This window comes from Blennius ocellaris, assembly GCF_963422515.1.
Source record: "Blennius ocellaris genome assembly, chromosome: 15".
NCBI lineage: Eukaryota > Metazoa > Chordata > Actinopteri > Blenniiformes > Blenniidae > Blennius > Blennius ocellaris.
In genome coordinates, this window is record NC_137664.1 from 7340151 (window position 1) to 7364016 (window position 23866).

A 23866-nucleotide genomic window follows, 5' to 3' on the forward strand; every position below is an offset into this window, starting at 1 on the left:
TTTATTCCAACTAATGAATGCATTCGCGTTGATTAAAATTAGAGATGTACAGATTGTCCTTTTTTCAATGAATTGGCTGCAATAAATCCTTGCGGTAAATGTGCTTGTTCACAATTTGGCCCTCTGGTAATAAGGATTTAAGTTTTGTGGTCCTCGCAATGATAAAAGGGGCCCATCCCTGATCCAGAGTACTTGGATAAAACCCAAGTCTTAAGCCTGGCCTCAAACCAGGAATACTCTTGTTGTGAGGTGAGAGTGCATACAGTCTCAGAACTAATTAGTAAATTCTTTATTATTACTCTTAGTAACACTTGTACTGTCTTTCTCGAACTTGACCTTCATTTAGCTATCGTTGCCCAAGCTCCTAAAATCTGTCCTCAAGCATCTTTTCTGCCTCAGCACTCTTCACAGTTTGTGCTGCACTCCTCACGAGCTCTCTAAAATCTATTTTTTTAAATCTGACTGGTTGTCATTATTTAGATTGTGTCATGGAGATAAGTCATTCATAAAGAATTAGGGGGAGTGAGGTGAACTCTCAGAGCTTTGTGTTTGCAAGATATTAAGATAAAGGGGAATTGGTGAAATGAAATCCGAATGCAGCTTTATTTGGGGCGGTGTGACTGACAGTTATTATGGTGCAAATTGAGTTCAGCAGCAAATGAATGGCACACAATAGGCTGCATCTAGGGCACAAACAATAACGGTTGTTTCTCTTTACTGCATGGATACCTTGACCTTGGAGGGTTTTTCATTATGTGTAGAGTGGAAGAGCATTGGTTGTGATTGTATTACAGGACACAGAAGGTGCATCTTCCACTATACAGGGGTTCTTTACCTATGAGATAGAAACATGCAAATAGATGGCATAATCTTCACAAGTGCACCGACTCTCAATGCACTTTATGTCAATAATAGCAAGGAGCTCACTCAGAAATAACACGGTCTGCAACCTGCGGCTCCTTACTACAGTGAACTTGAGAGTGTAGACAGTTCTTTGATGTTGTCTTATGATTGATGTTGGGGGTTTTTCGGCAGTTGGCATAGTCGAGAGAAAATGTCTGTCCATCATGTCACCTTTTGACTGTAGGTCAGTGGTTCCCATTGTTTCCCCCCTGGAGTCCTCCTCAAACCACCCTGAAGAGAGGCAGCAGACCCCGCCCCTCTGAGATTAAAGTGAAGACAGACACTACACATCCACTCTCACAAATATACAAATACAGTAGCCCACATATGTTGTACATTCCTGAAAGTGTTATATGATGGTGATGTGTGCTATTCTTACTGCAATAACCTCTGTGCACTCCCCCAAGTTGGGAACTATTGCCGTAGTTTTGTACTGTTGAATTTCTTACTGTGGCCATATATATATATATATATATATATATATATATATGTTTACGAAGTTTACGAAGAGCAAAATGTATATATATATATATATACATTTTGCTCTTCGTAAACTTTTGGTGTTTTCTTTTGCTGTAAAAGCTTGGAACAGCCATAAAACACAGGTGACTCTTAATCTTAAGCGTTTAATTCTATAAATGAACCCTCAAGTGAAGTGTTGGTGTATGCTGCAAAGTTGTGTCAATATGTTTATGATATAAGTGATCTTCATCATAAAGTCCAGACATTTTCTTTCTTTTTTTTTTAAGTGGGAGCTTGGCAAAAACAGCATTTGTGACTTTAAAGGTTGCAGACCCTTTTAGCAGAGTGTAATAGACTTGGGCTTCCATATTATTACTGGTTCTGTTTGAGCTCCAGCATCTCTCATTCTCTTCTCTGTCGTGTGCTCGTGTGATCGTTCCCGTTGAATCCCTGCCCACACAGTCGGCCCAGTTCATCAGCGGCAACTTCTCACATTACACAGCTAATTAGATTCAGGCACATGCTCATGTCACTCACCCATGCATTCGCTTCCGGCACCATGTCCCATCAAATTCTTGAGATTAAAGCGAATTAGGAGATTGTTTTTGATTAGATCCGTTTTCATTTCATTGCCTCGTCACAATTAGAAAGTGCACCAACAAAGCTATTATGCCGGCAATCACTTTCCATTCAGGCAATCTCATCCTATTTGCTGATTATGGGTCAATTAATAGTTAATAACTAAGATGCTTACATGTGAATATGCAGTAAGACTGCTTTTAGGGTCATGGTGCATAAAGCCACTAAATATCCCACCATGAAAGAGTTTTACTGGGTATATATAGACAGCGAGCACAAAGCAGACCCCAAAAAAAGCACCACAGATAGTGTGTGCTCTGTTGCCACTGAGCATAGTTTATTACATTAACTGTGTCAATGTGGTCATAAGTAAATTAGATTTATCGTGTTTATTTCCCTCTCTGCCTCAGCTCCAGCCTATCAAGGATTTCTTCTGGGGTCAGTCGATTTTCTGCAGACACAGAATTAAATAAATTGACGACCTAGTCAAATGACTTTCAGTGAAACTTTTTTTTCCCCCTTATTCCTCCAGACAGCAGTGCACTCACTGGAAAGGAAAATCACTCACAATCATTTAAAAATTTAGAGCAACAACTTCATTGCTATCTTGTCCCCCCACTTCTTTGCACAGCTTGCTACAGTTTTTTTTTTCTTTTTTTTTTAGCGTGACGACAACAATGCAACGTTTTCAGAGAGAAACTATGAAATGGAATTTTGCCTGCTTATGCAAAAAAAAAGAAGAAGTTGGCAAAGAAAGTCACAAATCTTCCAAAACTAAGCCCTCACTCTGTAAGATTAAAGGCAGCCTTTCCATTTCTGTGTTGATCTTGTACATCACAGTAACCTTGGCATAATCCTTTTTGCACAGCTCATTCTCTTTCTACAGCTCCGTGTCCGGCCGTGCTCATTTTTCCCCTTCGCACTGAAAACAATATGGTCATTACCGGCCTAATGCCACCATCTCTCACCGGTGGACTCTGCAGGCGCGTGGCAGAATATTATGTATTGAAAAAATGGTGGTTGCAAATGATGTAGGTGAATCCCAGTTTTTGTGCCTCTATTATGGCAGACAAAAGAGCTATTCAGGCAGGATTAGCAGCAACATTAAAACCTACTGTCCAGTATCTTAAGTAGCTTCTTTAAATAGCTTAAAATCTAAGACTATAAGACTGTAACGGTGTCATAGTCCTGCACGGGAGTATATTTTTATAACTATATTGTAAAACACTTTTCAAATGATAGCTGAGACAAAAATGAAAATCTGCCACTCTCTCATTGAAATAGCACGTACAGTATTGTCACCATCCTGACAGACGCGTAGAATCATTGACAGTGAGCCTAAAGTGATTTACTGTTAACACATACCTAATTTTGTCTAAACCCATTAGCTTCGAACTGTCACTTGGATATTTTTACATGGCCTCTGCGTCGCTGATGCTACAGCAGAATTTCAAAATAGATCCTTCACTTTCCCCCCACGCTGTTTACTTGGGCTGTGTTCAGAAATCTAGCCTATTGCCAGCATTGAAGTGGAAATGAATAAAACAAGCACAAGATAATATCCCACCTCTTTCTCTGTGCTCTCCTCCACTGTGCACCAGAGCATAGGATTAAGATTCATTCTCTAATATTCCGAATATTTCTCAGTGGTTGAAATTCACGCAGGATTTCAATTGCATCTCTGTCTATTTGATTTATTACCAGGCTTTGGCTCCCTATTACCAGTAAAGGCCTCTATTCTTTTACTTTTTAATAGCCCCGCCCTTTCATTCTGTCACTCGCTGCTCCATAAAACTGTAGCATCATGGGAACAACAGGGACTTCCGAAATGAAACAAATGTTAATGTTGCCCTCCAGGGGACATGAACATTTAAATCAGAGGTATGTAATGTGCTGTAAATGATGAGAGTGCTCCAGTTACTTCTCTGATGGTTCTCGTCAAGTTCAACCAGCTCACAGGACTATAAATAACCTAGTTGGGCAATTAATTGTCAGAAAGTAAACCTGTTTAACCATGCTTTTGTGTCAGTACTCTTTTTTTGTTTGTCCCATTTAAATTATTTTTTGACATCTTTTTTTCAAGAAAGACTTGGTTATGGTTGCAGTCATTACACAATCACAAGAAGTCAAATATTTAAAACATGAAATGAAAGTATCAACATTCGAGTTTTGTCATAGCCTAGAATAACCACTAAATAGGATAATATTTTGAATGTACCATGCTGCTACAGCCATTGTACTAATATAGCGTATTATTACTGTTTGACAGTGTATTGTGTTGCATGTTAAAATGTACGCTAGCATGGGTTAATGAGACTATTCATGACATATGATTTAAAAAAAGGACATGCTGTCAGTTGCACTAGTCATGTGCAAAAGCATGTTTTCTTTTTTTAAGTTCCGTTACATTTTTAAGAAAGGACCTCTACCATGTACAGTAGTGGAGGCTTCACCAGAGCAAATAGATTCACAAATTCCAGAGGTTCTACAAATAAACACCAATTGAAATGTTTGGAGCAATGTCCCAATCATTTACTATGTGTGTTTACAATGCAGTCGGTCGTTTAGAAGAAACAGCAAGAAATGAGAAACAAATCCAGTCGCTTGTCCTGTAAAGTGTTAAAGTGTGCTCTGCCAGATCCAAACCTCTGTGTGTGTGCCCACATCTCTGATCTGTTCAGCAATCCATGCAGATTTGTTGTTAAGAACACTGACCAGGATTTTTGCACTGGTTATAAAAGCACTCGACCGCTGACGGTGCTGGGGTTAATTGCTGTGATGTTGTTGGTTACCTACTTAGCCCAGCCATGAAAGACGGAGACAACCTTTTGTGAAACAGACGCAGATGTACAGCTCGTTGGAGGTCAACTTCCAAAAATATCAACCCTTAATGTGGGTCGCTGGTAAATCACATGAACTAGGCAAATGGAAATAGCTGCCACGAGTTATAAATCATGGGATACAGTCAGCCTCGACAGGTTCTTTAAAGAAAGCCCCCTGTGAAAGCATCACATACAGACACTCCCAAGACCCCCACTGGGCCACATGTTGGTCTAGATGTAATAACATTTATCCTACATCCCTGAAAAGATATCATATCCAAGTAGATGAGATCACGCAGCACAGTTTCTTTGTGGGAACAGCATGTACAGAATGAAAGGGAATAAGTCAATACTGTGTGGGAAGACAAAATCGCTTCACAAAGTCATTCATGGGGGAATTACCATTATTGGATCAAAGTCTCCCCCATTCCTAGCTGCTTGCCAGCCCTCATGGTGCACCGCTATCGGTTGGCAGTGCACAATTCTTGAAAGAACAGTGTGGAAAATATTCAATCATGGGTGTGTCAAGAAAGTTTAATGGCCTTTCATAAATAATGTATGGTGTCACAATGCAAAACCTCCACATGCGGGGCAATTTGCTAATTCACTTTCTTAAGATGTCGTTATTACACCCCCAGTCATTTGGCTCATTTATTTAAAAGAAATCATCAATCATAATGGGATGCAGATTTTTGTAGTTCAGGTAAATATGCAACAAAAGCTGATAAGACACATTCACACTGAATTTTGGAAGAAAATCAGAGTCGGCCTGCCCATCCTCGTACTCCGCTTCATTAGAGCCGACACAGAGATCACTGCTGCTCCTGTTGTTGTTCCTTTGTTGTTTTAATGTTTGTTTTGATGGATCATTATGTTCATGCTAATCAGACTAGTGCTCTATTAGCATAAACACTACTCCGATGCCTCTATATTATATTGAAATAGTTTCACAAATAAATAAACTGCAGACTTGATGATGTATCTCATAAAACAATAAACATGCACTGATCTCAGCTGTAAAAAAAATAAAAAATAAAACTAAAAAAAACTTTTGACTTGTATGAATGACAGCTCGGGTTTTCAGGTTGGAGAACTGAAGGCAAGCTGAGCCTTGGATTTTGAGAAGCTGTTGCCAATGAGCCATTACCCAAAGGGAATATTTGCAACGTGAAAAAGAAAATCCTCAGTTGATCATTTGAATTGATGTAGTATTGTGTCCTTTTCAACCAGCAGTTGTCAAGACATCCCGAAACAAACAGGCAGCGGAACTAATAGCTGAAAGCAAAAAAGGTTTAGCCTTTATCAAAGCTTGAAAACAGTCTGTTCCTTCGCACATCAGAAGCAGTAACCACTTCTGCAAAACCACATCAGTGGTCCCACAAACACACAGCTTATTCCAAGTGGTGCATTTCATGGGAATAAAAAAACAACTGCAATCTTGGCAGACACACGCACTCACAGACACACACACACACACACACACACACACACACGCACACGCACACGCACACGCACACACTACAATCACATGTTTAACAAAAGAAATCATATTTTTCCTGTCTGCTACCACCAATGACACTGAAGTGAGCCTGTGATGTCAAATGTTGGACTCATCCAAAGCCATTTTTATATTGAAGGATGAACAGAAAGCATCTGATCTAAGTTTTTTTTTTACATGTATCATGGGAATACAAACAAGAATAGCAGCTGACTCGCCAACAAAACAAAATAAAGTACTGTGCAAAATGTAGTGTAAAGAACTGGAAGGCTCCAAAGCGATTGTGAAACAAGTGAGAAAAGTTACAATACATGGGAATAAGAGATGTAGTGTAATTAAGGTATGTTTTACTAAAGTTATTATGAACAACATATATCTTCAGGAAAATAAGTATGATCAGAACTTACGCAGTCTTTCTCTACTGACTAATGTTAGAAAAAACTTATTGTTGCAAAGCACACATGATTTCTGCAACCTTTAACATGTCACACATCCACCCCCTCAGAAAAGCATTTCTGCTTATGTTAATTGCTAGAAATGATGTAACTAACTCACTGTCTCTGAAGCGTTACTGATCACACAGTTGCAAACACTGTTATGAGCTCCATTCTGGTAGGAAAGAATATAAACTCTACATATATTCGGTCTTGTATAGTTTCTACATGTTGAAATTCATCCCACAGGTCAGATTGGGCTCTTTTGTGTGGCAGTTTTCCACATGTTTTGGTCAATCATATTTGGCCTCATTATTTGAAATGCCACTTAATAATTTCTCAAAATTATTTACAGTAAAAAAGTACAAATCTAAAATTTTATATGCCTTCGATATCATGTGCATCAACCATTTTTTTTTAACCATTACACTGGTCCTTTGAAATTATGACACCTGTATTATAGCTCCTTTAGAAATGGAGGGTTGAGGTGGATAGAGTTGCAAAAGCAAGAAGACGACATGGCTTATTTTACTGCAGCCACAATTACACATATATCGTGACTTCATCTTTATGAGGCTTATATGAAAAGCTATAAATAAATAACAACCTTGACACAAAAAAATGAAGCTGTACTTTTCTAATAGTACTGAAAAAAAGTACATAGTTCATGAATTCCATTCATCTTCCCATACTCTCCATCCTATCAAGTCACCTTACAATTGGTGAAATGCAGTGCCATGGATATATATGCAGTGCACTGATATATTTCTGATTATCATTTGTATTCTAAATATAATTGAATGTTACTCATCAATCCAACTTAAATCAAATAAATTAAGGAAGAAATCCTTCATCTCAACTTGGGCAATAGAGAATATTACTAACCATTAAACAGACAATCACTCAAGTCTACACAAGTTATTTTTGTTTTCATATAACTGCCTATAGTGTGTAATAAATGGTAAATGGGCTTCACTTATTTAGCGCTTTTCAACTGCATTTTCTGCCCCAAAATGCTTTACGTTGTTTATCACATTCACCACTTGGACAGGCGTAGCTGGGAATCAATCCTGCAACCTTCCAATTGTTCGACAACAGCTCTACTAACCGAGCGATAGACCGACTTTATAGAAATACTGTTGCTAGTAAATTATGATGTAACTAGGTATATTATTAACCACCGGGTGCAGATTCAGAAATTACACCAGAGTTGAATCATCACCTCAGTGGCACACTTTGTGTGAAAATGATCATTATAGGCTTTTCAAATATACAGGATGTAGGGATTTGTGGGGGATTTACTCCCTTTGCCCTCTCATCTGAGTCGTGCTGGGAAGCTCATCAAAATGATCATACGAGAGTAGAGACATTGTACAGCTGACAAAGTTTTAAACTCTAAGTATTCCCACACTGCTAATATTAAGATTAAATTCTATTGCGGCCGTCTTTCTTTTTTGTAATGTTTCACAGAATTATTCACTTTGGAGTTAAGATTTTTAAAGTGTGGGATGAGCCACCAAACGCATTACATGATTTGACTAACAGCAAGTAGTCATTTGTCGCTGCACTGATGCTTTCGAGTTATAATGCATTATTGATTATGGCTTTTGGGAAGCATAGGCAATAAAAAGGACAGTATGTGGAAAATCTGCATAGCTAGAGATTCTGCACATATTTGATCATTTTTATCTGTCTCTCTACCTTTAATAAAACATGTTCTAAAAATGTCCGTTTTAATAGAAATTGATATATTTTTTATGTCTTTACATTTTTTTTTTTTTTTTACGAGAAATTATAATACAAAGAAAATAATTCATCCTTGGGTAAATACATCCCCTTGAAGTTCCCTGGTGCTCTCTCTCTCTCTCTCTCTCTCTCATATATATATATATATATATATATATATACACAGGCACACACACACACACACACACACACACACGTGCTTTAAAAGACAGTTTGCACTTTAGTACATTTCTGCTCATTTATAGTTGGTAATACAATAGGCTAAGAAACACTCACACAACACAACTCTCTGGCTTCCTCTTGACTGTGACCATCAGCATTCACTCGAGAAAAAATAAAAAACAAGCCACAACAAAGTAAATCCTGCATAAAAAATGTCAATGAAGATTTATTTTTTGTTGGAGTTTTTTTTTTCTTTTGTAGCGTTTTTTTTTTTTTTTTTTCCTGCGGCAGGTGCATCCTTTATATCATCCTTGTAAAATGCTGAGTGCCACCGTGTTGGCCTTTATGACAACACCTTGTCTACTTCAAATAAAGCCGGTCTGTTTTGATAACATTAACACCTTTATCGCTCGATGCAAGATTTTTATTTGGTTTGTTTCATCATGAATGGCTGTTGTCATGTTCGAGTGAAGAGAGAAATGGCTCTGACTTTTTGTTTTCTGATAGAAGCGCAGATGCAGATTTTCTTTCCACCACACAGTGACGTGGGTCAAAATGTATCTGAGTCTGCATCACATTTGACTCTTAAGACTTTGATAGAGTCGAAGAGGGAAGCAGGAAGCTAAATATGACAAGTACTGTGAATCACTGTTCTGTTTTTTGATGTCACTTCTGAGGCACCCAAGAATATGTTGTCTCTGGTTTCAGCCAAGCCTCTTTCCCACTTCATTAATTAGAGATATTTCTTTAATAACAACAGAAAACTGTGGCTCTCTTTCCACATTTGTCTGTACTGACACTGTGAATATCTGGGCTCGCTCGAGGTACTCTATTTGCGAATATGAATCCAGGCTTGAGCATGAGGATCAACAAAGTGCCTGTGGTGACACACTGTGTGATGGTCGTTTGCTGCCCCTGTCAGGGCTTTAGGACATATTCGCTCGATGTCGGTACAGCCCAGCTCTAATTGAAGCGGACAGCATACTGCCCGGGAGGTGTTTTGACTTACCGTATTCACACTTGCTGTCCATTACAGATACAGAGGGCACAATGAATTTCATAACACCTTTAAAAACCTCGCGCAAAATGTGCAAAGTGAATACCATCAAAGCAGCTAAGTCACACAGGAACCACTTGACATGCAAAAGGCAGTATTCTGTGAGGAGTTGCTGCAAGGGACTCGTGTTACTGTAACTATTTAGATGGCTCTATCTCAAAATAGGACACAGACGCAAATGCAGGGAAAAATCTCCAGGTGCAAACACAAATGGGCCTGACAAGCACATTTTTTTGTTGCAAAATTGGTGACCAAAGGTGCTGATGCAAACTTTGGCGCCGCTGGGCTCGATGTGGAGAAGATGCTGAATACACTATTAGGAGGAGTAATACAGAATCAGCAGGTGGAGTTGGGGTGAGCAACAGTAATGACCAATCCCATGTGCTTTTCTCATCCCCTTTTAAGATCAGCCACAGGTGAAATGGAAGGAAAGAAAGAAAAACAAAGAACAAAGCAGCTCAAATATTAATATACATCAGCCTTAGCATACTGTCAGCAGGAAAAAGAACACACTGCTGAGAGCTACTGCAGCGGCACTAATATCAATGTATTTTCAGTTATACTGTATATATCTGTACAACTAATAATACACAGCAATAATTATGCTTAGCTTTACTTCTTAAATTTATACAGATTCATTCATTCAATTCAATCTTAAGCAAAGAACATATGTGATATATCACATAGTTTTGAACTGAATTTGAATTTTGTAAGAATGGGACACCATCCATCTACCTTATGCACTGCATTTACAGTAAAAATATAACCTCCAACAGAGATTTAGGCGGTAAAGAAATGCAAGCACTGAGAGAACGTGTAAACACCACACAGAAAGGTTCACAAGCCTCAACTTGAATCGGGGTGACTGTCACTGTGGAACAATTTGCTGAACACATATTGTATGCTGTTTGAATGAAACAACACATACAGGAAACGTTACCAAGATATCCATGTTCAGAATGCATAGTACATATTCATTAAAATTCATGCAGCTCATGTTTGAGTTCAGTACAGTTTATTTTGGATGGTCATGTATGTAACCGGAAGAAAAAAAAACACAACTACAATTTAGTCACTTGACATGTACAATATGCAGAGATTAGTGCTACCTTACCGAATCTATAAAGACATTATCTGTGCGTTTTTCATCTGGATTAATTTGGCACAGTAACAAAATAGCACAGCCTGGAGCTTGTTTTTTTCAAGCCCGACATGTAACTTCACTTTATTTCATCGTCGAAGCACATCTGCTGCCCAAAAACAGAGAAATTGTTCTTGATGTAAATTTTATAGGTGACTGTGAGTCATCAAACACTTACGCCAGTCATTGGACAAAGATGGAGGAGTTCCAAACTGTTTATAGTATAAAAGCAATGAAGACATATTGGTTAATAAAGAGACATTGATCTATGACTTTATGCAGAAATAGAGTATGAGTGAGTAAAAATAAAGACAAGAAGAAAACAATCAGTAAGTACTTGGTAGCTGAACAGAATAATTCTCTTGATCTAATAGATGTGAAACTCACACTTGGGGTGTTTTTTCTGTTCACGTCAGCAATTAAGAAACAAACTACGTTGGTTCTGAGGTCATGGGGTTTGACATTAATAGCACAGTTTCAATTAGGGAAGTTTGCTGAAGTTTACTGAAGTTAGGCTTGGATGGAATCAGATGGAAAGCTGCTGTCTTTCTCTTAGGCCCCATTTACCTGACAGCGTTTCAAAGTGAAAAAAGAAAACTTTTGTTGTGTCCGTTTACTTGACAGCAGTGGTCAGAGTCACTGAAAATGTGACTGTTTGAAAAAAGCTACAGCTTCCTGAGGCAGCTTTAGCTTGTATAAGATTATTTCAACCTCTTGACTCTTTACCATGAGTGATTATCAGCTTTATTTAATTGTATATTGTTTTAATCTTCTTTGCAGGAGACAATGCAATGAAAATAATACCGTTGACTGATTGATTCAGACTAAACTAACGTGCTCAGCAACATTTGTAAACTTTGTTAACTTTGAGTCATTAAACTGAAATGAAAGCACAAGTAATTTTTCCAAGTATTTAGCACAACATTCAACATCAACAACTTCGGCATCACCATTTCCATTATTTTTGTTTTATTTGACAGACTTTTCAGACCACTTGGTGTTAACCTCCTGGTCACCAACATAATCTGCTGTCTGAGAAAGTTTGTGTTCAAAGTACTTCAAGTTGCTTATTGGTGAACTCGTATGAAATTATCTTGTTTATTTCTTTTAGCGAGCTGATGCAATTGAATTGACATGATTTAAAGTTGATGCATCGATGCAGTGAATAGATTGTTGTCACTTGTAAACATCAATTATTCCAAATTAATCAAAGTGGAAAAGTGTCAGAAATGTGTTAATGCATTGTGCTAAATTTTTAATTTGTTTTCCTTCTGCCAAATCAGTTATATATTGCATTTTGCATCTAGTAGATGCTCAAAGGATGACTTTCATGTTTCATGAATATACTCTCTAATTTGGCTCTAACAGGGCCCCACTGTATCGCAGGCTCAAGTCACTGAATGCAGCTCACATCAATGTTTCATGCTGAAATAATCACCTTTTCTTTCTGCCTTTATTGACTTTCAGTGAGATTCCTCTTCTCTCGTTGGTCTATATTTGACTTGGTGAGAATTGAAACTTCGGTGTCACCAAAGAAAAGAAAAGGAAAGAAAGATCTGCACCTCTCATAACAATTGATGTGCTTCAAACTTACTTTTTTCTGCAGGCTTTCTGGTGATTGAGGTCTAAAATAGACACGGCATGTTGGTGCCACTGGTTCATTCATTAGAGTGGATGATCTCCAGTGAAAAACATTTTCGCCTCTCATCACGCTCTATCTATGAGAGCGGCTTGATTGCAATAATGTATTTCCTAGCAACTGCTGTTCATGTTTACTTGAGTAAACTGTGCTGAGACCACCACTGGAAGGGAATCCAATGAAATTGTGGTCTCAATGAGGGCACTGGGGGATTAGCTGACTTTAGCTCATTCTTCAAAGAAAAAGAAGGAAAAAAAAAAAAACCTCTGTCATCTGGCAAAGTCTTTGTTCAAAATGCCAAAGTGCTGCTTGGCAGAATACATGAATGTATGTGTGGGATCAATCGATGCAGTGCATGAATTAGACTTCGGCACAGCAGCAGTACATCATCAAGAACATTTGAGGCAGTCTCCCCTCCATTGTTCATTGTTCTCCAGTAATTGATAAAAAGAAATACTGAAACTTTTTGTTTTTCTTTACCAAATTACCAAGATATTGTTTGGATTTGTTTTTGGTACTGTTTCCAAAATCTTGTGAAAAAAAAAAAATCTCAAGATCATCCGTTCATCTTTATGGCAGCTTATTCTAACCTGAGGTCATATTATTAATATTTGTATTTTTTTTTTAATTTGTTGTCATTAACAGGACAGATTCGTGAGTTTTTAGCTTTTGGCTCTGTTTGTGCATTTCTCTGAGTTGGGTAAAACCGAGCATTTCATTTCTTATGTGAATTAAATATGCCTCTATATTCTGTACCATTTGTTCCAAGTGTTTATTACATTTTTATATTTATGGATCTCCACATCCACATTATGCACTCCAAACCACGTCCACCCAGGAAAATGTAATGTACCTAACCTCCCACACGAGTTACTTAAACACCATAAAGCAATAATCACCTATGTTCCTGTCTCCCTTCCATTTGGCTGCAGTGCCATTTATCTCCTCTTAACTTTCTTTGATAGGTCATTAAACTGGTCCTGGAGCTGTGAAGTAAAGCAGTGAATCATGTCACAGGTTCCATCTGCTGGCATGTTTAATCTGGGGCAGAGGGGCCCGAGTACATATGGCTGCCATATAAAGTTGTATATAATAATTGGCAGTGGCCGAGTCATGAGATGCAGTCGGTGTCTGTGAGTTGATTGCTGAGAGAGAGCGAAAGAGACGGAGAGAAGCTGGGCAGGATATCATGAGAGAACTCGGCAGACAATGAAAATAGAGATTTTATTTTAGTACATGTACTCACACTTTCTGCATCTCCCATTCTGCATTAAATACTCAGAAATACCGGCGTGTACCTCTTCTAAAGTGAAGTCATGAAGCAGGAGTGGAAGCTGATTCAGCGTGTCCTGGTATGAGTGGTGAGCCCTGTCCTGCCAGATGAGCACTTGTGTCTGTGCAGTGTTGAGGAATCGTCAAGCTCTCAAAGGAAAGACTTTTGCAAGACTGCCATAAAGTATTTATTGGATTTCTGGTGGAGGAGACATTACTCGACGTGATATGTGATTACACAAAGTAAAGAAAAACCCAATGCAGACATCCTCCTGTCCATTGTGAAAGTCTACACTGTCATAAAGTATTAATTCTGTCTTTTCAATGCTAAATGTTCACCTGGTGCTGCTCTTTGGCGCAGCCTACTAAATGTGTAAAATGACCTGTCCTTTGAGAGAGTTGTCAAGATATTACCTTGGAAATGTCAGCTACATTATCAAGTTGTGCGATTACGTAACAGTCGACCTGCAGAAAGGAACTTTAAATGCTAATATAGAGTGCTGAATAGAGCATTAAAAATTGCTGCCATCAAGCCATGGCTGGGCAGACCGACACATTGCTGACTGCGTGTCAGAAGATTCAAACTAAGTGGCCGAGCCATTTGACGAGACCCAGCTATTCAGGAGGAAAGCTTCCAGATGAAGCCGTTAGCGCTCGGCTGTGACTTTTATTCAGGCTGCTCAATTTTTAAATCAACAAATGCAGTGGTATGGTGAATAAAGGACAAACTGACACTCACAAACTGTGACAAAAACAGAGGGTGCGAGGTGAAATGAGTGCACATACGAGTGGATTTAAGATATTCCTCCTGAATTTGTTCTGCGCGTATGAAATTGCAGAGTGTGAAATATTTTAGTGAGTATATGATATTGCTATAACACTTGTTGCAGTGCACAGCAATGCCCAAGTTGCTCCAGACCAGCAGACAACATTAATCAAAAACTGAACATCATTGCATGAAATAGCTATATTGTTTTTCACAAAATGTAGCGTTTGTGTCTCGTGATAAATTTAATCAATTTTAAAAGCATCACCACGGCAAGTCACAGCACTTGCACTGCAAATTAAAATATTTTTTTTCAGACACTCAAAGTGAAACTTGAACTCAATGTAGCGTCAGGCTCGAGCTATGTATGCGTTTGTCGGCGCTTCTGGTTAAGTGGTATTTATTACTCTGGGAGTTGGGTTGACAATACATTTTGTTGTTGGAGGCCGGAAACACCGGTAAGAACGAAACCCCACTCGTCACCCCGAGCGAACCAGAGTCAGAAACTTCCCCACGATGCAGAAAGAAATGGTAATACAACACAAAATGTGTATGTTTGTGTTAAAGGGGCACTAAAGGGGCACTAAATAAAATAAAAGTCAAATAAAAGTCATGTCTCCATTGTAGATTGCATCACAGGGTTTGACAGGGCATTTTGGCTCTTCTGGACTTGTAGCTATTGAGTGACTTGATACAGCATCCTGTAGTCAAACTTATTGGAAAACTAAATGTGCTTGGGGAAGTTGGATTACCTGGTCAAGTTACTAGCGGCACAGCAACAAAAAAAAAAAAATCATTAAAATGACATGATGATGGTTGTTTTATCACATTGGGTATAAGTGTGAGTAAAGTCTAATGAATGTAATGCACCTTTAAAGAATGGTGCATTCATTAAAAACAAAAAATAAACTGCAACTAGAAAAGCAAAAATGATCAAAGTTTTAGTCTGTGAATCTGATTTAAACTTGTAAATTGTAGAAATGATCAATATCAAACATTTCTTTTTGTGCTGCTTGCTTTAAAGGCCATTCTTGTTTGTGTGACTTTTACTTTTATCCTTTATCATTTTCTTTTAGTTGTCTTTTCACCAAGAAGAAAGCAAGCAATTTAGTAAGATTAAACAGCAGTCTGGGCAAAAAAGGAAAACAACAAAAAATACCAAAATGTTCTTTTAAGAACTATTTGGATGCTGCCGTGCATTTGTTTTCTTTTGTCATTTATTTGCATTAATTAGTTTTTTGATGTTTTTCAGTTGCATGTAGAGATTTGTTCAAAGACACTCGGACTTCATTTGAAAGAAGCACTTGGATTTCAATTATTATTGATCAATATCAATAACATATTATTAGTCAATATGTTTATTAAATAGAGGTTTAAATGCATGATAGGTCTCCCACTTACTGTAAATAGGCTCATTATTCAAATCCCTAAATCTAAAACATTATATAGATGAATATCAAATTCTGAGGAGGTGAGTAGGAAATTACATTTATCCTTCGAGTTTAAAACAATATCACAATGCTAAATATGTGTCTAAGTACTCATGCTAAGGTGACCATGTGAATGTGTATGTATACACAGCTTTTAAGTGAAAGCATACACACAACACTGCTGACGGATTGCCATGCACATCTAAGTGTTGCTTACTTGAAATTAGACTAAATGTGTACATGTGACCTCCTTTCTTGTGACTATTTTTCAATTATGAGGCTAAAATAAATGTAGGAATTGCATGATTGAAACAACATTCTGCATTGAAAGTTTCATCAGACAACAAACCAGACTTATATCGATGCCTAATCACTGACTTCCACTTCCTGGCAGTAATGGAGTGTGTGCTTTTGCATTTCAGACAGCTGAGAGAAAACAGTTTTTTATCCTTAGGGCAAGTTTATTTGTCTTTTTTTTCTTCTTCCCCTAACTCTCGGAGTAAGAGAGATGTCTGTAATGTCTGCCTGTGGAAATGTGTTCTTGATGTGCGTCTCAGTGGGTGTTGAAATAAACATCGTGAGCATCCACGCAAATATTGAGCAAGATCCTTTCTAACATTTACGCACAGTCAGATGCATCTTTAACAGCTGTCAAAAAGAACACGGGCTCAGTTTCAATGACGGTACTATTTTGTTTATATAATATACTGTTGGTTTTTGTTTTTTTATTTCTCGATAATTCAGAAAAAAAACATCTATTTATAAAGTCCTTGAATGAAACTGCTCACAATAAGGGATGGTTTGTTTAGTAATATAATAAAATAATCACAAATCAGTTTTTATCCCAAGATTTTTCTACAAATATGTGTCCATGCTCTTTAGGCAGCCTAAGTGCTTCATAATGTGCTGACTCACCCCATTTCTTCTTTTTATGACAGATCACTGTGCACCACACGGTGCCGATAGTTTCCCCATGAATGCGTGTGTTAATAAAATCTCTATCAATGTACAATTTCATTGTAATTATCACTGTTGTACCTGTTGGTGTGATGTATGGAAGTCATTTGGGTGTGAGCATTTGTTTTTTTTGTGTGTTTTTTTTCCCCTCTTGTCAGGGAATTTGCACGTTGGAAGGTGAGAAACACTGCGATTGAGAGACGGGACCTCATCCGCAACCCGGTGCCGCTCATGCCTGAGTTCCAGCGTAGCGTTCGCTTGCTGGGCCGCAGACCCACCACACAGCAGTTCATCGACACTATCATTAGAAAATATGGAACCCACATTCTCATCTCAGCCACTCTGGGAGGTAAGCAAACTTTCCTGAATCTCATTTATGTTCTTTCATGCATGGATAACATCTTGTTGATTTTTTTTTTTTTTTTTGCTCAGTTTTCTCACATACTTCAAAACATCACAATATGGTTTCAGGAAGTTTGTCGACAAGTTTCATGAAGCTACTACAGATGAGCCACAGAGACGGCTTTTGTTTGAATAATATATACACGTTTTTGTTTTTTTTAACTTGGCTGTCATTAGTGACTATGACCAACTCCATTTAACATCGGATGAAAGGCAGGTTGCACCTTGAACAATTTCTGAATTCATCACACTCACTTACAATCACACCGATGGATCAAAGTCCAACTTTCACCTCACATATATGTCTGGATTGTTGTAGGAAGTCACAGTCATTGTAGAACTAATAATGCATTATTAGTGCAACATAGTGCAAATGTTTTTACTCTTGTTCACACTGCAGGATTCTGCATACATAAGCATAAACATAACTCCTATACTGTTTAAGATATCCAGAAAGTTTCAAAATATCAAATAGCAGATGGATAAAGCTTCACGCTGATGGCAGTGATTACAGTGCCCCCAGGGTTGTAGTCTCACAAAAGAGTTTGTTACATTTATAACAAGAGCTTCTCAGCTTCAACAAATACACACTGGGATTTTGAATAACTGCCAGATATTGGAAATTGTTATCTTGTTAAAGAGATAGAACATATGTCTAATTCCTCACCTTTGGACAATTCTATAGAGTTAAAATCTGAATAAAGAGCACCCTGCTCATGAAATGGTTAAAAAAAAACACTGCTATTGTTTTGTGTGTTCAGATAACTGCAACAATTTAATGACCTTGTGTTGTTATACTGTGACTATGCAACACTGTGTTGTCCTGGATTATTCATCTCTCTGCATGCAACAATGTCAGCTCAGGTCAGCCAAGCAGTCTGAGGCTGACTTGTTCTCCGGCGGGTTAAAAACTAAACTGCGCAGTATCGCAAGAAGAAAGAGAAACGGAAGCAGAAATCTTCACATACTCAGATTTTTTTTTTAAATTATTATTATTTCTTATGAATGAAGCCAAATAAAGCAAGTTTTCTGAAGCAGTTTTATTTTGCAACGTTGGTGATATAAACATTTAAAATACTGAATCCTAGTGAAAAATGGAAGTTATATATGAAGAAAAACAATAATAATGGATTTCTTGGTTGTCTTCAGTTCGATTTGCTCAATAGTCAATCCTCTATTGAGTGAACAGTGGGCTCTCTGCTGCAGAGGTATTCCATCGTTTGTGGCCTAAGTGGATTTTCTGCCAGGATAGAGATATCCAGAGTCATCACATCTTATCCCAATAATGTCTTTTGGGAAGCTTTGGATAAATCAAAAGAAAAAAAAACTCTTGATAACGACACAAGAAAAAAAAAATTACAATTTACCATTTTAAGCTGAATTGTGGCTATCTGCTAAACATATTACACTGAGTGAATTCATAATGTTCTCGTATAACAAATTACACGCCAGTATCTAAAAGCAAAGATTATACTTGTGATAAAGATAAAAAAGAAATTAATTGTCAGGAGATAAAACTACAACTCGAGACAAAACAACAAAAGGTGAAGAAGTAAAACTCACTAAAACATTCACACTCAAGTTACACCATAGACGTCCTTATCATTAACTCACCATTGTTTATGCTATTAGTTAAACATTACATGATAAATATATTTGCAAATGTTCATTTTATAAAGGTCTCAGTCAGAAATGTGGATGCACATGGTCCCAGAAGCACAATGAAAGACTGAAAACACGCCCGATGTTCAGGTTCAGTTGAATGTGCACTGACCTCAAGCAACAAGTTTTGACGCAGCCTTGCTTACCGCCTCCAGCAAGTTCACCTTCAAATGCACAGAACATCTTGTGAATAGACATACAAGTCAGCATTTTTTTTTTAAACACGCAAGGATAGACCAAATGTGATAACACAATTCCATCAGACTTGCATTGAAATCTTCTGTTTCACCTCCGTTTGCATGAACAAGAGATCAAACAACATTGCTGAAATATCATAAACGACACTAAAAGCTTCATTACTGAGACAATTAGCAACTGTATCTCTTTGTGGAAATTCAATGTAAGCCCTCACTGGTAAAGCGGCCATATTTGCAACATCTGCAGTCCTCACAGGTCCCCCCCCCCCCCCCCCAAATACTACTAATGTACCGTATTTTCTGCCCTATAAGGCGCACCGGGTTATAAGGCGCACCTACATTGATTGACATAATTTACAACTTCATTCATATATAAGGCACACCGCTCTATAAGGCGCATGGAATACATCAGTGATCAGCAACCTTTAAGCTCAAAGCCATTGGGTTACATTTTCCACTGATTCTAACACCCAGAGAGATGCACACACTTTTTTTGATAGTCCTACCTGCAGCCTATGCCAGGACGACACTACACACAAAACCTTATTCACTACTGGTTGACAACTTACAACTACCGGTAATAATAATAATAATAATAAACTAAACTACATGAACTAAGCAACAAAAACACAACACAACACAATTATTGCCGACACCACAAACCAAATATAACCCCCAATAATTGCATTTAAAACACCACAAACAGCTGCAATGAATTATGGGAGTTTCTATTGGCTGCACTGAGGAGCTCAGGTTGAATTTGTCGCTGCAAGGCATGATGTCCCATCATGCCTTGCAGCGACAAATTCATGTTTTGTGTTGTTGGAGGTTATTGTGGGTCGTTGTTGGGCTTGGTATTGTGTTGATTGTGTTTATGCTGTGTTTTTGTTCCCCAGTTTAGGGAGTAATTATTTCATCTAGTTTATTTTGGTTTGTTAGAATGTTGGTGTGCAACCATGAGTGATTAAGGTGTTGTGTGGAGTGTGGTCCGCTCTGAAGATCCGGTTGCGAAGTCAGAGTTGTCAAAATAAAAGCTTCTGGTTGTTCAGCGTTCAAATAGCAGTCTCGAGTAGAACAATCGTCCATATATAAGGCGCACCGGGCTATAAGGCGCACCGGGCTATAAGGCGCACTGGCAGCTTTTGAGAAAATTTGAGGTATTTAGGTGCGCCTTATAGGGTGGAAAATACGGTAATCATTTGGCACATGCATAGATAGGATAATAATTTCGTACGGTAGTAGTCTGTTGACATCTTTTACAGAGGTTCACTGAGAAACGTTAATAATATAGAGAACTTTTAACATAGAAAATCTAAGATTTCATATTTTATTATGCGAAACTGGTACAGAATAAAATACATGTACGTTGGGTTGAAAATTAATGTTTTTACTCATATTTTTGTTCTCCTTCAGCTAATTATTATTTTTAAGCCCTGTTTTTTTTTTTTGCTTTGTTTTTGTTTTTTAAGGTTAGCCCATACTTGAGCTAAGTTTTTAATTTACTTTAGGCAACTTTGAAGCAGTTACAAAAGGCACACTGTGCAATGCAGCAACAATTCCTCCACTGGATACTTTCAATATGTGTAATGCGCCTCTCTGAAATATAAGTTGTGCTGCCGTCCTATCCAACTCGAAATATAAATAGCTTTTCCCCAGTATCTCTTATCTTATCTCAACCTCTGAGGGATGCGTGAAGGCAGCTCGCTGTGATTACTCTGCCAATTGCATTTTAAAGATATAATTAGTAAGATAATCCACTCTGTTACTCAGACCCTGTATTATATAATTGTATGCATGAAACAGTGCCAAGTAGTTGCTCCAGTTGTGTAAAATGGTGTTTGTAGCTTTGTAATCTGGAAATCGAATGCCTTTGAGAAGTATCAAGATACTCCTCACTACTTTGTTCTTTTTTTTTCATCTACTGGAAGTAAAACCGAGAGAGAAAAAAAGGCTTGATTATCAGTTTGTCATGTCAGTTTAATTAAAGCTGTTTTACACTACTACACAGTAATTATTTAAGGAGAACTAATAGTACTGTTGGAGTGCAGACGTGTCTCTATGGGGAAGTTTGTAGACACAGATCAAACAACATCTGTGGAGATGCTTTGTACGAAAAATTTGTTTCTGTGTGCAGAACTGAAGCTTCAGCCAATGCAGAAAAAAGGCTCTCGTTGCAGCTTCTTATCATGTCAAAATATTGCAGTCTACTTAGGCTTTAATAATTTAACCAAACTGCAGAGGAATATCAGGTGTGAAGGGTAAAAAAAAAAAAAAAATTTGTACAAACCGCTTTGTCAGGTGATTTACGATGTGACACCTATTTTAGAAATTGGAAATACAATATCGGGTTGAAACATCATATGGCGGTAAAATGTAATTAAGTGTGTTTAGGAAGTATGCCAGTGCCCCAGATGCTCCAGATGGCTAAAATTGGCCAATGGCTGGAGGTAGGTGGGTGGAGGGGACTGTCACTGATATTATCACGGTATCATTTTCAACCACAGCATCCTTTTTAATCTCATTGCATTGCATCACCGCATGTGTTTTTCTCTCCCTCGTTGAATTTAACCTCTGGCTCAGCTCCCCTGCTTCTCAGTTATTACCTGTTATATTCAACCTTGAGGGCCTTTGTTTCAAGCTTGGGGTCAGTATACTCTTATCTCAGGCCTTGGAATTGGCCATTAAAGAACACAGTTATGTGAACCAATAAATGTGTATGCGAGGCCGGCGATAAAGTAAGAAGAAGAGGCTAATTCTCTCTTTAGCCACCTACACATTGGAGTCTCATGAGTCATTATACACTTGAGAGGAAAGAACTGAATTGTCCTTCTCCCAGGCAACTTAAAGTTGAGTGGTCAAGTGTGAATAGCCCCATTAGACGCCGCTCCTGTGAAGTGAATAAAAATGGCCACAATGCATTACTGTCATTATGTCACCAAGCATGTGCTATTAATTTGTTCATTTAATGTTTTTTCTCCTTATTCCATCTTTTTTCTACTGGTTTTGAAAGGCAGTTATGTTACAGTACCGCACGACTGTCAGACCCAATATTCCTTAGAATAAATAATTTTGAATCATCCAAAAAGACAGATAATCTGTTTAACTTCTATCTTGATGATTATTTTATGTCATTTTATTCAATTTCACAGAATTCACTTTGGTCAGCCATGCCGAATCTCCAGAATGGCCCACTACAAAAATTATGAAATATATTGGGGCCAAGCCAACCCTAATGTCCACAATCTGAACAAAATATGAACTAATGGCAATAAAGTATGTATTAATTGATGTGCAAAAAATAACTTGCAAATCCTTGCAAACCTGAAATCTGAAGATTTTCACATTTTCACCATTATGAAAGACTTTGTTCATGATTAAGAAACACATCAATGTGCTCACAATTGTAGGGGGGGGGACTAAAAGTTTCAGACTTTTCTGCAGTTTGTGTGCTCAATCAGTGCCTCCATTGGTTTGGCCACAAGTACGCTGACATCCTCGAACAACTGAAAGACATGGTTATTTATTGAACTATTCTAAATTTGATATAAGTGTGTTTATGCCAGCTGGTCTCTATGTGTGACTCTGAAATGGACTGGAACCTTGATTTGACTTTACATGTTGGCTGAAGTTTTGACACTCAGGGTGTAAGTTAGGTTTTAAAGACAAACATAGTAAATTATTAAAAATAGAACATATTAAAAGACAAAGTATGCCTACTTCTAGGAAGCTTAATACATTTTGGTTTGAGTTACAGTTGTGAACCAAGGATTGATCAAACATGGCTGAAAATTGATCCTTCCTCATTTCTCAATTCTTTTGTGACCCAGAAACCATGCGGGTCTTCCATCATGTGAGCTAAATTCAGTTTTTTTTTGTGTCTGATGTGAGTCGTATTAGGGTATCCCTGAGGAGACTGAAGTGAGTATACAAGGAATCAGTCTTTGCTGAAGTGTTTTACTGGACTGACAGGAACCTTTTCTTTCTTCTTTCTTAAAGGGGGTAATACGGTATGACTGCAGATTGCCATTGATCTGTCTGATCCAACACAGCATCACTAAAAAGTGGACAAAAATTGGCTTATTCACAGTTACACTTGCGTGTTTTCATCTTATGTATTGTTTGTTGCATGTTTTCATGATATGTATTGTTTGTTGGTCATCGTAACTCTCAATCCCTTACTTTTTTTTTGAACACTTCAGGGAGTTTCCTCATTTTTTCCACATCTTGACTGTAGATCTTTTTTTTTCTCACTTTGCTAAAACAAATATGGTCCCTGTCCATTCAGTCAAGCTACACCAAGGACTTTTAAACTGAAGCCCCTCAAACTAAGCACTTCAAAACTCAAGCCTTTAGTTAGGGACATTATTACTTTTCAGCCACATAAATAAAGAGTGACTGTTTATTTATTCATTCGTACAACAAACATTTGCCAGGTGAAACAAGGTGGCTTAAAAACAAGAAGGAGCTTCATATTAAAATATGAATATTTGAACAGCTTATGGTTGCTTAGTTGCTGTTTTTCACCCTGGAGTATTGTTGCCTCCCCTAAAGCAGAAAAGCCCTCATTGTTCTTCCAGTCTTGTGTGGGTTTTTTTTATTTCCTTTTCTTCTGAGCAATTGTATAAGATAAAGCAAACAAAGTGTATGTTGTGGGACCTGTACATATTACATTCGTACTACATGGCATCATTATACATTACACTGGTCCCGACACAATCTCTTAACCTTTTTTTACCA

The 23866-nt window shown here is 37.8% G+C and overlaps 1 protein-coding gene across 1 annotated transcript in view; it reads left to right on the top strand.

Annotated features, from left to right (window-relative positions):
- The window catches only part of brinp1 (bone morphogenetic protein/retinoic acid inducible neural-specific 1), a gene marked incomplete at both ends in the record, with an annotated part of 95232 nt that overhangs the window by 11118 nt on the left and 60248 nt on the right, over positions 1-23866 (top strand). The window contains one exon of the mRNA XM_080510479.1: positions 17027-17217. Coding sequence (XP_080366605.1) covers positions 17027-17217 — 191 coding nt within the window. The remainder of the gene's footprint in view (positions 1-17026; positions 17218-23866) is intronic.